This window comes from Stegostoma tigrinum, chromosome 5, assembly GCF_030684315.1.
Source record: "Stegostoma tigrinum isolate sSteTig4 chromosome 5, sSteTig4.hap1, whole genome shotgun sequence".
In the NCBI taxonomy this organism is placed as follows: Eukaryota; Metazoa; Chordata; class Chondrichthyes; order Orectolobiformes; family Stegostomatidae; genus Stegostoma; species Stegostoma tigrinum.
This window is the reverse complement of record NC_081358.1, coordinates 11,066,234-11,082,149: the sequence shown is the minus strand read 5'-3', so window position 1 is coordinate 11,082,149 and position 15,916 is coordinate 11,066,234. Positions and strand designations below refer to the sequence as shown.

The following is a 15,916-nucleotide window of genomic DNA, read 5'->3' as shown; positions in this document are numbered from 1 at the left end:
GAGAACTCAATGTTAAGTCGTCTGAGCTGTAGGGTGCCCAGGCAGAAGATAGGGTGTGGTTCTTCAAATTTGCTTTCTGAGTTGCTGTGATACTGGATGAGGCCAAGGATGGACATGTTGGAGTGGGAGTTGAAATGGGTGGTAATCGGGAGGCTAGACTAGCCGTTTAGACCCAATTTTCCATTGCCTCCCTGATCGACAAAATTCTACCCATAATTTCCAAACTTTGTCCATTGGAAAACAGCTGATGAGACCGATTTAACATCTAGAGACCCATCCCATATTCTACTTGGATTTAGTATTCAGGAACAATCCCCAGTGGGCTTTCCATTCCCTACTAACAGGACTATTTCATTGCCTGCCCATTATCAAGACTGGTTCTAAAACTAAAATAGAGTGTGTTTGCTACTGGCTCTAATAGCACGCCCGGTGTTTGGGAGACATGTAAATAGCCACTCTGTCAAACAGTGATTTGAGATGTAAACCAGCAAACATATTTAACATTCAACAAGTCAATGATCAGTGCTTGACACAAAGAGTTTATTTAGAGGGCTATAATTACAATCTTTCCCAACCTCCTCAAAGGAGCAAAAGTAACCAATGCTTCTCTTGTATTAAGGCTCAAATTAACCTCTGAAAAACAATTGTTAATTTCTTATAGTGTTCTTAAGGACTTCAAGACTCACCCACAAAGTGTGTAACCTGAGCCACATGTAGGCCTAGGCCAAGCCTAGGTTCCTTTCCCTGAAAACAATTGATTTTTATAATAATATAATAGCTTTAAGGATCCATTTTTTCTGTGAACAGTCCAAAAATTATCCAAAGATTCGAATGAAATCAATTATCATTGCATGCTTTGGTGGGATTTGAACCCAAGACAATGCAATCACCACTTGGCCAGTGTATTCTGTTGACTGGCTCCACCAAATAGTTCTTTTTTTGCTTCTGATTAATTTTCTTCATAGAGCATCAAAGAATGTAAATAACATGTTGATTCAAAGATTGAGGGTTACTTTAACCAAATAAAAGAGTGAGCACTAAGTGAAAGGTGAATAAAATGTAAATGTCCAACTTGTTTTCAAACTATCCTCTTCTAAGACTTTTAAGAAAAATGGGATGGGAACAGAAAGCAACCCATTTGCAGGAGACAAGTGGATTATTTGATGATGTAATGAGACTGGGAAACTCATGCTGAAACTGTTTTAAAGGCTTAACACTGGCAGACTGGGTTTTACAGGATTGGTTCGAGGAAGGTGATGCTAAGTTTGGGTAAGTTGCCTTCACTTATGGGCTAGAAGGAGTAGCAGTGTTTCCTTCCAACTACCTCACCGATCCCACAATGTCCCAGGCACCAATCCTGCCTCCTTGGCTATCACCAGACCTCTAACTCTACCTTCAGATCTACCTCTCATTCCATGATGCCCCAGGAGTGGGTGTTCATCATTCACCCCCTCACAACGCTTCCTCTACAGCTAGTTCTAGAGTGCTCACTGCCCAACAGATTGACTACAATAAGTTAGACTTTCAGATCTCCTGTCCAAAACTGCAACTGCTTCTCCCCTCACCCACTTGGGGAAAACCACCTCAATCAGACACATATCTTTCATTTGCTCTTTACAGATAAGCAAGAAACTTGGTGGTACAGACCTGAGCATGTGGTGACTGACTTCTTGTAATTGGAGTCGATTGGTCTGGTTTGAAAGGATCAAAGTCCAAGTCAAGTAATGATTCCACTGGTTGAGCACCAGGTTGTTCTGGCTGTAAAATGGATCGAAAAGAAATTGTTAAAGCACATTTGGGGACTGGCTTTGTGGCATTAGCCATTATTTCTTTCAGCGCAATCTACTCACACTACTGATGAGGCAATTCCTTTGATGGCATCTTATTAACACGTGACCCCAGCACCAAAGGTTCTTGTGCTAATTGCCCCACATCGTGTCCTCATATCAGTGATTCCAGCACCGATTTTCCCCATGTTAATGGTGACTGCACTATTTATTCCCAATCCAATGTTTCCTATATCAATTGTTCCCAGACCAATGGTTCCTACACCAACTGTCCACATACAAATAGTTCTTGCATCAACGTTTCTAGCACCCATAGTGATGGCCTCTCCAGGGAGTTCTGCCTACAGGGGCAGTACTTTCAATTCTTCTACACAATCCAATGAATGAGCCAACGTTAGTGTTCCAGCACAGAGCTTTATGCTCCTCTCACCTCAGAAAATACTCAAGCCCTAAGCTCAGGACAGGAGAAGCCACAACTTTGCCTTCCAAATAGTGCGATAATGCAAGATTGTTCGAGCTGTTGTACTCCAGCATACTGTCGTTAGCAGTGTGTCCTGCTAATGTGAGACTTCACCCTGGCCAAAATTTAAAGGGATGCACGTGTGTTTTTTTTCAAGGAAGTAATGGCCATTTTACAAAATGTGTTGTCAGAATACTTTCAGGCCAAAATGATGGTCCTTCTACTGTTAGGAAGACTGCAATTTAGAATTAGAATTAGCTTTTATTGTCACGTCTACTCAAATGCAGGTAGACAGGAATACAGTGAAAAGTGTAAAATGTCACCATTCTCCAGTGACACCTTAATAAACAAAACTCACAAAAGCAGAATTTAAAAAAAACAAGAGAAGAAATAAAAGAAGCAGAGCCAAAAGAAAATGAAATATGTCCAGATCTTGCAGTAAAAACCAAAAGAACTTTGGATGCCACAAATCAGGAACAAAAACAGAAGTTGCTGGAAAAGATCAGCAGGTCTGGCAGCATCTGTGAGGAAAAATCAGAGTTAATGCTTTGGCTCATGTGATCCTTCCTCAGTTCTGAGGAAGGGTCACCAGGCCAGAAACATTAACTCTGATTATTCTCCACAGATGCAGAGATAGCTGTTGAGTTTTACCAGCAACTTCTGTTTTTGTTCCAGATCTTAAAGTCCTTATTGAAAAGAAAAGGAAAATGTCCAGATTTTAAAAGTTTTTAAAGTCAAGCATGGCATAGCTGGATCATTGGCCATCCCTGTGAGCTTCATGGGACCCTCTGAAAGGCGGTGGGTTTAACCTGTGACCAGGGTCTGGCATGATCTACATGCTACATACATGTGAGGAAGAGAGCTTGTGGAGCAAGCAATGATGGTAGCTTCAGTCTTCCCACTTGTTTAGCTGGAGGAAGTTAATGACTGTCAGATGGATAATCCATCAACATCAAGAGAGATGAGAGGCCGAAGAGATAGTGGGGATTTAGAATTGCTGTCAAATAATATGGAGATTGTTGCCCATTAAATCCACATAAGAGCAATTTAATGGGCCAAACTGTGTCTAATCTTCACTAAATATCTACAATTTAGGGTTTGTGATCTATCCCTTGTTATAAGAAGTTAGAGGCGGGTACAATTATAACATTTATGAGACATTTGTAGAGGAACATGAATAGTTAAGGTTTAGAGGGATATGGACCAAACACAGGCAAATAGGACTAGTTCAGTTTAGGAAAGCTGGTCAGCATCGGTGAGTTGGACCAAAGGGTTTGTTTCCCTGCTGTATGACTCTGTGACTCCACATGTGATCACTGGCTAAATGGAATGGAAGATAGAGGTATAGAACTCTTGACCCCATAAAAGATACCTACTTCATTCATATAATACTGCCAGACATACAGATTAAAAGAATTACAACCTGATAATGCCCAAGAAGCTAACATATGAAAGACACACTTAACCCTGTCTAATACAATTGGTTTTGTTTCCCAGAAAGCTAATTTTGCATAAAGTTAAATTGGCAAGAAATAGTCAAAGGTTTGTGGATCAGCAGAGTTCCATGTCTGACGTCTTCAAAATACCCAATACTACTGCCAGGACACCTCAAAGCCTTATTCACTGTGACACTGCAAGTTGATCGATGTGTTCATTACTAACCCTGGCAACTGAAAATGACTGTTACTGAAATTTATTTTATTCTTAGACAAGACATTTCTCAATCTTTGGTAAAATTGTTGTCATATCCATCATTTGGTTATTGACCATTACGGAGTACTTTTGGCAGTAATATCATTAATTCACATTTTGTTCTGTCATACTGTGTTTGCATAAAATTTGACCATTATCAGTCAGGTAGTGATGGAAATAAAAGAATGATTCTGTAGCAGTTTTCATGTACTTATTGTATGCCACTTAGATCCATTTGAAATGGAGTGGAACACCCTGTCTCAGATAGAGAAATACTTAGTTATAAATCTGGTAGATAGTTTCTGCTCCACATGATCATGGTGCAATTCGCATTCATTAGTTACATCACTGACGTTAAAAAGGTTTAACTTTTAGGATTCAGCTAAACTAATGAATTTACTTCATATAGTAAATACCAAAGGGTGAAATTCATTGGGGTGGGGGGATGCTCCTAAAATAATGTCTCAGGAGCTACGAGGTAGCTCAGAGATAGAGCCAGTTTTGTTCTGAGAGGTATCAAATATTGTACAATGGAAATTGCAGTGCATCTTTCTGGAGGGGTTGACAAGCTGCCCCTCTTGGAGTCACACAGGGATCAGTACTGGTACCTCAACTATTTAGAAATTGCAACAACTGCTTGGATGAATACTTTACATTTGTCTTGACCAAGGGAAAAGATAATGCACAGGCTATAGAGAAATTCAGTCAGTAGGAGAGGTTATAATTGTATTGGATGTGCAACAGTATGTAAAGTTTACAGGACACTGTGACCGGATGTGACACATCCAAAGATACTGAGGGAAGTGAGAGTGGAAGTTGAAGAAAATGGTCAGTACCCTGCAGTCTTTCTTAGACTCAGTGGTCATGCCAGAAGATTGGAGAATTATGAAAATTATCCCCTTGTTCAAAAGTGGGTGTAAAGATAAGCCCAGCAATTACAGGCAAATCAGTTTAACTTCAGCATTGGGGAAAGCTTTGGAAACAACATTACCAGATAAATTAACTGCCACGTGGACAAATGTGGGTTAATTAAGGAAAGCCAATGTTGAATTCTTAAGGGAAAGCCAAGCATAAAAATCATGCTTAACAACTTACTGGGGTTTTTGCAAAGATGACAGAGAGAGTAGATCAGGCAATGATGTTGATATATTATACATGGACTTCCAAAAGGCATTTCACAGTGTAACACAACAGGCCTGTGAGCAAAGTTATAGCTCATAGAATAAAAGTACCAGTAGTAACATGGACTTCTTCCCTTTCTGATGCCCTTACTGATAAGAAAAATCTGTCTACCTCAGTTTTGAAAAATACGTAATAACCCACCCTCAACAGTCCTCTGTGATAAAGAATGCCACAGATTCACAACCCTGAGAGAAGAAATCCCTCCTCATTTTCCTAAATGTGTGATCACTTATTCTGAGATTCTGCCCTCTGGTCCTAGACTACCCCACAAGGGGAAACAGCCTTTCCTCATCTACTCTGTCAATTCGTCTTAGAATCTTGTGTGTTTCAAAAAAGTCACCTAGCATTCTTCTATATTCCAACAAATATGGGCCCAATCTACTCAATCTCTCCTCATAAGACAGTCCCTCCAGGCCTAGAGTCATCCTAATAAACCTTGTTTGAACAGCCTCTAATGTCAGCATATCTTTCCTTACAACTAGGGGCCCAAAACTGTTCACAGTATTTTAGGAGTAGTCTGACTAGTACCTTGTATAATTTTAGCAAGATTTCCCCAATATTATGCTTGATTATCCTTGAAATAAAGGTCACCATTCCATTTGCCTTCCATAGCACTAGCTGAAATTGTACGTTTTTGGTGATTTATGCTGGAGGACTCTCAAATCCCTCTCTGCTGCAGCTTTGTGTAGTCATTCACTACTTACATCTTCTGCCATCTCTCTCCTCTATTCTTCCTGCTAAAAGTGCACAATGTCACATTTCTCCACATCATACTCTATCTGCCAAGTTTTTGCCCCCTCGCCTAACCTGTCTGCATCCCTCATCCAAGTCATTAATATGTGTTGTAATTAATTATAGCCCCAACACTGGTCCCTACAAAATACCATTACTTACAAGTTGCCAGCCTATATCCCTTATGGTCCCTTTAAGGTCCATTACCGAAAATCTGACTTCTACTAGCTGGCCAATTCTATATCCATGGTAATGCTTGATCTCCAACAGCATATGGTTTTATTTTATTAAGTAGCTTAATGAGTGCTACCTTCCAGAATGCCTTCTGAAAATCCAAATATGTTATATCCATTGTTTCTCATTTATCTAGCCTGCTTGTTACCTCCTCAAAGAATGCTAGTAAATTATTCAGGCATAACTTGCTCTTCATGCTGTTTGATCATATATTGCATTGCTCAATAGTCTGTTATTACATCCTTTATAATAGACTCTAATATTGCCCCAACAACATAAGTAACACAAGCTGACATTTAGTTATCCTTTTTTTTGTCTCCTTCCTTATTTAAACAAAACTGTTACTTTGGTACTTTTCAAACCTTCTGGGACGTTTCCAGAATTTGAGGGTTCCTGCAAGATTATTATCAGTGCATCCATTATCTCTGCAGCTACTTACATTAATATCCTAAGATACATCTCATCACATTCAGGGGATTTATCGGCCTTTAGCCCCATTAGTTTCCCTAGCACTTTTTCCTCTAGTGATAGTTGTCGTATTTATTTCATATCCTCCTTTTGCCTCTGGAATATCTAATGATATTGGAATGCTATTCATGCCTTCCACTGTGCAGACTGATGTAAAATATTTATTTAATTCTGCCATTTCTTGGTTCTCCAATATTATTTCCCAGGCTCATTCTCATATTCACTTCGGCTTCTCTCTCCCATTTTTTTCTTAAAGAATCTCTCGCTTTCCATCTTGACATTACCTGCAAATTTACTCTCAAAATTTATTTTTTCTCTCTTTAATTTGTTTTTTTTTTGGTTGTCTTGTTGATTTTTAAAACTTTCCAAATCCTCCATCCTCCATGATTAATCACGGTTGGTGCAAAACATCCCAGAATTCTTCTTTCTTGCTGGAATATGTCTTTGCTGTGAGCCACGAGCTATTTTCTTGAATATCTGCCAATTGATCTCAACCCGTTTTGCTGCTAAACATTTTTCCAAGTCCACTCCAGCCAGGTCAGCCCTCATTTGTTTGTAATTATTCAGCACAGTTGTTTCCAACCAAAGTCCCTCACTCTCAACCTGATGGCTAAATTCTGCCATGTTATGGTCATTGTTTCTGAGGGGATCTTATACTCCGATGTCATTTATTAAACCAGGCTCATATACAGATCCAAAATAGCCTGATCCCTAGTTGGATCCCCAAAATATTGTTCTACGAAGACGACTCAAATACATTCTATAAATTCCTTCTTGTGACTTCCTCTGCCAATCTGACAATCAGAATCTACATGAAGATCAAAGTTATCTGTGATTAACATATTGCCTTTCTTACCAACCCTGATTATCTCTTGATTTGTTCTCTATCCCACGATATAGCTACTGCTCGGAGTGGGCGGAGGGGGGCGTCTATAGACCACTCCGACCAGTGTCTTCCTTCCCTTTTTATTTCTCATCTTGACCCAAACGGATTCTACATCTTCTGATTCAAGATCATTTCTTGCCATTGTACTTATTTCATCCCATATCAACAATGTGACCCTACCATCCTTTCCTTCCTGCCTATGCCCGTGAATATTTCATTCCCAGTTTTGATCTCCTTGTAACAATGTCTCTATAGTTTCTATAAGATCATAGCCATTCACCTGCATTTGTACAGTTAATTCCTTTATTTTTGGTTAAGGTGATGCAAGCTGACTCTAATGAAAATTCATCCTGAAAATTGTTTTGATATTTAACGTGAAAGACAACACTTATGACATTGCAGCACTTCCTCAGTAGTGCGCTGAAATGTCTGACAAGCTTATGGGCTTGATTTTCATCGATGAATCAGAAGACATCTTGGCTTTGTGAACTCCACTTCTAAAAATGCTTGCCTATTTTGGATGGGTCTTCAGTCCACATGTGGAGAGGGGTAAAAGTGAGGAGTGGGTAGCTCCAGACCAAAAGCAGGGGATGCTGAGTGTGAGGGCAGGCAAAAAGTTTGCCTTGGTGTAAGGACACTATATTGAAGTTTCAAAAACGCTCTGCCACTCACTCCCATGCTATCTCATGCCCTTTCCCCACCCTCATAACCCCTCATGCCCTTAATGCTAACCTACGGCCCCCTCACAACACCCATGACTCTTTACAGCCTCTAAGTCTATGTAATGTTAACTGATGCCAAACATGCCCCTCACACACCAACTTGTGTCCTTACACATCCTTGCCAACCCATGGGTTGACCTCAGGGTTCATTCAGAGATGAGCTAAAATAACATCCCATTTAGTAAAACTTATTTACATTTACAGTGCTTACATTCATTCAACTACGTACAGCCTTATACGTAAACATTTCATTCAAATACACAATCCCCTGAAACTTTAAGAATCGGTAATCATTTATGGTCAAGCTTCAAAGAGCCTAATAGAAACTCCAATCAAATTGTGAAACAGCAGCCTCCATACAGTGATAATAGATAACAGTGATAACTATCTATTAATTCATCAATGGAAATCTTGCAGATGTACACCAGCACACATATTGAAGCACTTTTGTTTAAACATTACAGACATATTTTCCAAAGTTCTAAAGAGCAGGAATTTTAAAAGTCTTGAAAACTTGACATTTTCCTTTGACAATTGCCCATTTATGGAGCCTCTTGACAGAATCCCCGAAGAGATTGTCTTAGCGATTTTGACAGCCCTCTTGACAGGTCCTCTTGATGCCCTTGACAGGCTCTTTTGATAATTTTGATCATTGGTTATGACAGATCAGTCAATAGTTCCAATGGATGTGATTATTAATGAGTTTATGTACATTTTATGCACACATATGCCTACTTCATACCTTTCACACCAGATGTAACCATACTTTCGACAGATGTAACTGGTATGTTAACTTCCCCAAAGATTGCTTAACTTTTCCTAAGTTGTTCCAGGACCCCACATCCAAATGGGTACCTTATCTCCCCAAAGGCAAAGTCTGGGTGTCCAAAGACATAGATAAATTCAGCCCTTCTGCGATCTACTTTGCACAGTTCAGATTGCACTGTCCTGGGCTACCAAACCCACACATGATTGGAGGTAGTTCAAATGATTTAAGTAGGCAGTTGCCTCGATGAACTGTTCATGTGCAAACCCTACCCCAGGAGAATAGGAATAGACGTGTTCAAGAGTGGATCATGTGATTTCTGGGCTTGTCCACGATTTTTCCCATGACTGAGAGCCTTTCAGGTGTATGTGTTTCAGTCTCAAATGGGTTGGATTCCTCAACTTCTGATTTCTGACCGCAAAGTTAGTTCGATATATGCAGCCAATGGCTCACCATGCTTGCTGTCGTCCACTGCTCTAAAAGTTTGTACTTTGAAATAGGCTTCACAGAAAGGCAGGGCAGGCAAAAACATAACAGTCAGTCAAGGTCTGTAAATTGCTCTAGAGGGGAACCAGGTTGTTTTATCTGAATGGATCTGCAATGTTGGACTGAATGACCTGCTTCATTTATTACCCTGTACAAAGTAATATTCAATCCCTCCATCTAATGTCAACGTTTAATTGACCGAGAGCTACAAATTAGTAATTTATTTGGCACTGAATTTAATATCGTTTTAAAAACAATTTGGTTCCAAGAAAATAGAAAAAGGTTCTTATGAGCAACAAAATGTCCTCAAGCAATTTTCAATTCTGGGTTAATTACTGAGCTGATGTGTACCAGCAAGCAAGGCTTCAGATTACAACAGAAGGTTATCTGTTAGTACAAGATAATAAAACGTGATGCTGGATGAACACAGCAGGCCAAGCAGCATCTCAGGAGCACAAAAGCTGACATTTCGGGCCTAGACCCTTCATCAGAGAGGGGGATGGGGTGAGGGTTCTGGAATAAATAGGGAGAGAGGGGGAGGCGGACCGAAGATGGAGAGAAAAGAAGATAGGTGGAGAGAGTATAGGTGGGGAGGTAGGGAGGGGATACGTCAGTCCAGGGAAGATGGATTGGTCAAGGAGGTGGGATGAGGTTAGTAGGTAGATGGGGGTGTGGCTTGGGGTGGGAGGAAGGGATGGGTGAGAGGAAGAACAGGTTAGGGAGGCAGAGACAGGTTGGACTGGTTTTGGCATGCAGTGGGTGGAGGGGAAGAGCTGGGCTGGTTGTGTGGTGCAGTGGGGGGAGGGGATGAACTGGCTGGTTTAGGGATGCGGTTGGGGAAGGGGAGATTTTGAAACTGGTGAAGTCCACATTGATACCATTAGGCTGCAGGGTTCCCAGGCGGAATATGAGTTGCTGTTCCTGCAACCTTCGGGTGGCATCATTGTGGCACTGCAGGAGGCCCATGATGGACATGTCATCTAAAGAATGGGAGGGGGAGAGGAAATGGTTTGCGACTGGGAGGTGCCCCTCTCTGATGAAGGGTGCCCGAAACGTCAGCTTTTGTGCTCCTGAGATGCTGCTTGGCCTGCTGTGTTCATCCAGCATCACGTTTTACTATCTTGGATTCTCCAGCATCTGCAGTTCCCATTATATCTGTTAGTACAACTTGTTTCTCAGAAAAACATCATCAAAACAATGAAGCACAACATCATGGGATTTTGTTTTCAAAGGTCAACTGTTCACATAAAACATCAAGCATAGCCCATCCCACTATTGATTCAGTGGGGGATGTTTTCCAACATCACATTCATGGAAGGCAATGTTCCCCCAGAGTCCTCTGAGCTGTCCTCCAACACTCATTCCAGGAGGTAAAGAAGCACCTGGCTACTAACATTTCCAGTTGACCTCAGATCTCAGAATGTAGGATCGTATTGCAATGAACAACACACAATGAGCTACAGAGAAGAACCATACTTTCTGCAGATGTAAGGCATGATTATACAGAAAAATTGTGGACTTCCAGCAAATTTCAGGGCAGTTTTAATTGTCTCACTCAAAAATGAGGCAGGATTACATGTTTTTAAGGCAGTAAGGTCACCAGGAATGAAGAGAATTTAAGAAGTTTGTTTTTAAACCAACAGAGTTTAGAAAGTTAAGGAATAACATTTTGAAAGCAAAATTTATAAGATTGTTCTGTCCTGGGACTGTTTCTCCAACTTAAAAAAAAAGGCAAAATAAATAGTCATGTCACCTGCTACGAATTCTGCTTGAAATAAGCTTGCATGGTTTGGTTTCTATGGGGACAGTAAGACTCAATTTAATTTGCTGGGGGAAAAAAAAGGTCCAAGATGACAACTGTAAAATCAAATGCGTTAATTGTGTATATATTGTTAGTCTCTGAGTTTCACAGAGAGGTGATGGGAATATAAGCTTTATGAGCAGTTATATTGAACAGTGTCTGTTTAATTCCAAGTTAGAATGCAGTCTGAGGTGTGTGGAAGATTGCAAGATTGGAAGATTGCTCATTTGCATTTCTAATACGATATAGGGTCCATGTGATTCATATTGCTTTTGGAGGTGAGATTTGGGAAAGGAAAGATCAATTGAGAGACATTACTGTAGCAAGTTACAGTATTTCCAAGATATCCCTGAAACACACAGTCATTCTGCAGCCATTTGAGAAACAAGAGCAGCAGATAGATCAATACTGAACCTCAAGCAGAGAAACTGCTGACTCCACTCAATACCATGCAGATTACAGATAAGACCTGAGGCTTAGATTGAAGATATTGAAGTTGTAAGAATGTGAAGGAGCCTACTGTACAGGGAAGAAAGATGCAGTATAACGCTCACAATGAAAGCAGTTTTGAATTTTATAGTTTCCTGTTTGGGGAAGGAATAAGGAAAGAAAGCAAGCAGGAACTGAGAATAATTTAGGACTGTTTGCTAAAGAAGAATCAAATGTATAACTGTAGGAGGAGATATTCAGTTAATATAATTGGAGATTTAATTTCTGTAATTCAGAGCATAAATTGCCTGTTTACAATGTTCAGCCAGTGTTGTTTTTAGTTTGCTACACCAAAAGTCACCAAACATAAAATCTTGTCTAATCCTTTCAGCTGTTCACTGGCAATTCAAATTGCTACCGGTCTGTGTAGGGATCGTAACAATAAATTGATCACCTTCAAGATAATTCAAGGTGTAAAACTGTTTCTACTGGTTGTTGAGACAGTTACAAGTAAACACAAACATACAGTATCATGAAAAGGATTTTGAGGGTTGTTAGGAAAATGTGTGCATAGAGGATAGATCAAGTCGTGGAATATTTTACCACAAGCCACTGTTGAAGTGGGGGCTGCAAATTCCTACCAAAGCAAATTAATTGCTTGAGAAAGAAGAGTATTGAAATGCTGACGGAGTGGACAGGCCAGTGGTGTAAAGCTGATTGCAGTGTCTTCGTTTGTTATGGTAGTTCTGGAGAACAGCTGGAGAATTGTTCTACCTGTTTTCTGCTTATCAATGACACTCTGCCTGATTTATCCAGCAGAAATGGTGTTGATTCATTAATGGCACATGCCCAAATATGGGCAAATATATTCACAGAAATAACACATCTTACATTGTATTACCTAACATGGTTGCCATAGAGATGTTAAAGGCTGAAAACTCATCCTGTGTTGCAAGGAGCAGAGGAAGACAGTTCAAAATAAAACACCTCAGCCCTAACAGAGAGGATCTGTCCTTAGGTTATTCAATTCTCTCCCTCCTTTTTTGGGAACTTTAGATTTTGGCAAATGCAATTTAAATGACCGTTTCCTGGCTCACTGAATGGCTACAACCGCCACTGCATTTTTGCTCTTGCACATGTGAATCTCCCAGAATAAAAGGGAAAAGTTACTTAAATTAGGCTGATCCTACATCTGGGGCCAGGGGTCAATGATCACGCAGACGCAAAGCAGATCCGGGCACATTCATGCTGAAAACTTCTGCTGCAGGAAATTAGAGAAATTAGAGAAACATAGAGAAATTGGAGGCAAAACAGAATGGCACAGTATGCTTCAAATGGTGAGAGACTGGCAAATGATGATGTACAAAGGGTTCAAATCCTTGTATCAGTCAGTACTTTGGCTGTCATTGCAAGAGGATTCGAGTAGAGGAGCAAGAATGTCTTACTACAAACGTACAGGGTACTAGTGAAAGCACACTTGCTGTATAATTTGCTACTTTGGTCTCCTTACTCAACAAAAGATGTAATGTTTCCTAGTCTAATGAAAAACTGGCCTGGCTTTGCTAAGATAACTAAGTGTGGAGCTGGATGAACACAGCAGGCCAAGCAGCATCTCAGGAGCACAAAAGCTGACGTTTCGGTTGTGCTCCTGAGATGCTGTTTGGCCTGCTGTGTTCATCCAGCTTCACACTTTGTTATCTTGGATTCTCCAGCATCTGCAGTTCCCATTATCTCTGGCTTTGCTAATCTATTCTCACAATTTCCTGGAACTATTCGTGTTCATAATTTCTGTAACCCTTTCCAATGCCTTTGTGGGAAGTGGATCTGGGTGAGGTGCTCTTGGGAGGGTTGGTGCAGACTGATGGGCCAAATGGCCTATTTCTGTGCTGTAGGGCTTCTATGATTCTATATACTTGTCACGTGGAGAGTTCATTGAAGGTTCACCTGGCTGATTCCTGGGATGGCAGGTTTGTTGTATGAGGAGAGACTGGGTTAAATGGTCCTGTATTCATTGCAGTTTAGAAGAATAAAGAGGGACTCATTGAAACATATAAAATTCTGAGAGCTGGACAGAGTGAATGCACGAATGATGTTTCCCCTAACTAAGGGCTCTAGAACAAGGGTTGTGGTTTCAAGGTATAGGGTAAACCATTCAGGACTGAGATGAGGAGTAATTTCTTCTCTCAAAGTGTAACTATACTGTGAAATTCCATCCCAAATAACGCTATGGAGCAAATGAATATACTTAAGAAAGAAATTGAGGTATAGGATGGGGTGAAAATGGGAGATTGGGAGGTACAGTTGAGGGGCCATACCCTTGATCATTTTTTCTATGTTTTTTAATTGCAAAAATGCAAACTCCATGAGTTCTATAATTGCATGCAACATTCAAGGGTTTGATAATTTCACAGCTATCATGGTGAAGTAATGTTTGTAAGCAATATATGTTGCTGCATTGCTGCTCATTAAAGATACTTTCACTGTTTTCTTCCCTGAGCTTACTCAGTCATAAATTTCAATGATGAATTGCATGTCTGAAGCCTCCTGTTTTGATAACTGAGAGTTGTCACATGAAGATCCTTGTTAGGCATTAATGAAGTTATCTGAGGTGAGAGTTCAAAAAGAACAACAAAATGAGGTCTTAATGAGAACAATGTATCTTATATTTATATAAAACACTAATCAATGTTCCACTGAGACACCACAGAGATTAATTCTCTGTAATGTGCTGCAATGTTGTTTGAGATGGGCAAAGTCAATTAGCTAAGACTTAAGGAATATTTTGTTACTTTACCTTATGAGAACTAAATGAAAACAGTAATTATACATTGTCAGAAAGTATAAGAGTAATGATCAATAAATTATGCAGCAATAAAAGGGAAAGTGAGCAAGATAAAATCGCAGGGTGTAAAAAAATGACGGAATTTGTAAAACTGGGGAACAAACAGTCCAATAAATTCTGTCATAGAATTTCAATGGACTCCACAATCACAGCTCACATTTATAAAGCAGCTCGAATACAGTAAACCATCCAACCCACTTCACAGGAACGTGATCAGAAAAAGAAAATTAGTTTAAGTGTATTAGTACAAGTGAAAATAGCTTGGTCAAAGAAGTGAGCTTTGAGGAGGATGGAGTGGTAAGTTTAACTGAGGGAATTAGAGAACTGAAGGCATAGCAATCAATTTTGGGGCAGGAGGAACGAAAAGGCGCACAAATAGCAATAGAATTGGAACAATGCAGAGTTGTAAGCAGGCCTGTGGGATGTGACAGAGATAAAAAGCATAAGAACAGGAGAAAACATTTCTTGCTCCTTGAACCAGTTTGTTATCCAAGATCATGGCTGGTCTGTCAGTTCATCTGCTATGCTCCATACCACTTCATACCCCTGCCTACCAATTTAAAGTTTACAACTGAGCAATTTACAATCTGCGACTTTTTATAATGGAGGAAGTTCTCAACTTTGATCACTATTTGCAAGAGGGTTTTTTCATAATGTATCACTTGAATGAGTTGGGTTGTGATTTTAAGATTCAGTCCCCTCGTCCTAAATTGTTCAACCCGCAGGAAAAAAAAATTTCTATTTGTGTTAACAATTCTTTTCAAAACCAGAAAGCAACAATCAAATCACAACTTAATGTCCAAGACACAAGTGCAGTTCAGCAACAGGGAAGAAGCTTGACATGCACCTGGGCAAAGCAGTCTGCTTGATTGGCACCCCTTTCACTACCTTTCACACTTACTCCTGCAACCACTGATGGCCACAACTGCTCTAAGCTCCAATATCCAAACCCTTGCAGGAACACATGCATGACAACATCACTAACTGCAAGTTCCCATCCAAATCACACACCATCCTAACTTGGAACTTCACTGTCGCTGGGTCAAAGTCTTGGAGCTTGTTCCCTAACAGAGTTGTGGGTGTCCCTGTCCCCCTCTAAGGGCTGCGTTGGTTAAAAAAGGCAGCTCAACATTAACATCTCGAGGGCAATTAGGGATGGTCAGTGATACCCACATTCTGTGAACAGATAAATCATAACACATCCACAAAATACTAAGAGATAGTAGGAACTGCTGATGTTGGACAACCTGAGCCAAAAAGGTATAGAACTGGATGAACACAGCAAGCCAGGTAGCATCAGAGGAGCAGGAAAGCTGACGTTTCGGTCCCAGACCCTTCTTCAGAAAAAGGGCCCAGGCCCGAAACGTCAGCTTTCTTGCTCCGTTGATGCTGCTCGGACTGCTGTCTTCACCCAGCTCTACACCTTGTT

The 15,916-nt window shown here is 40.3% G+C and overlaps 1 protein-coding gene across 6 annotated transcripts in view; it reads right to left on the bottom strand.

The window, feature by feature from the left end:
* The window catches only part of amph (amphiphysin), a 208,070-nt gene that overhangs the window by 37,568 nt on the left and 154,586 nt on the right, over positions 1-15,916 (bottom strand). For all 6 annotated transcript variants that reach the window (XM_059645826.1, XM_059645824.1, XM_059645825.1 and 3 more), the window contains one exon: positions 1,648-1,758. In XM_059645826.1, the coding sequence (XP_059501809.1) occupies positions 1,648-1,758 (111 nt within the window). The remainder of the gene's footprint in view (positions 1-1,647; positions 1,759-15,916) is intronic.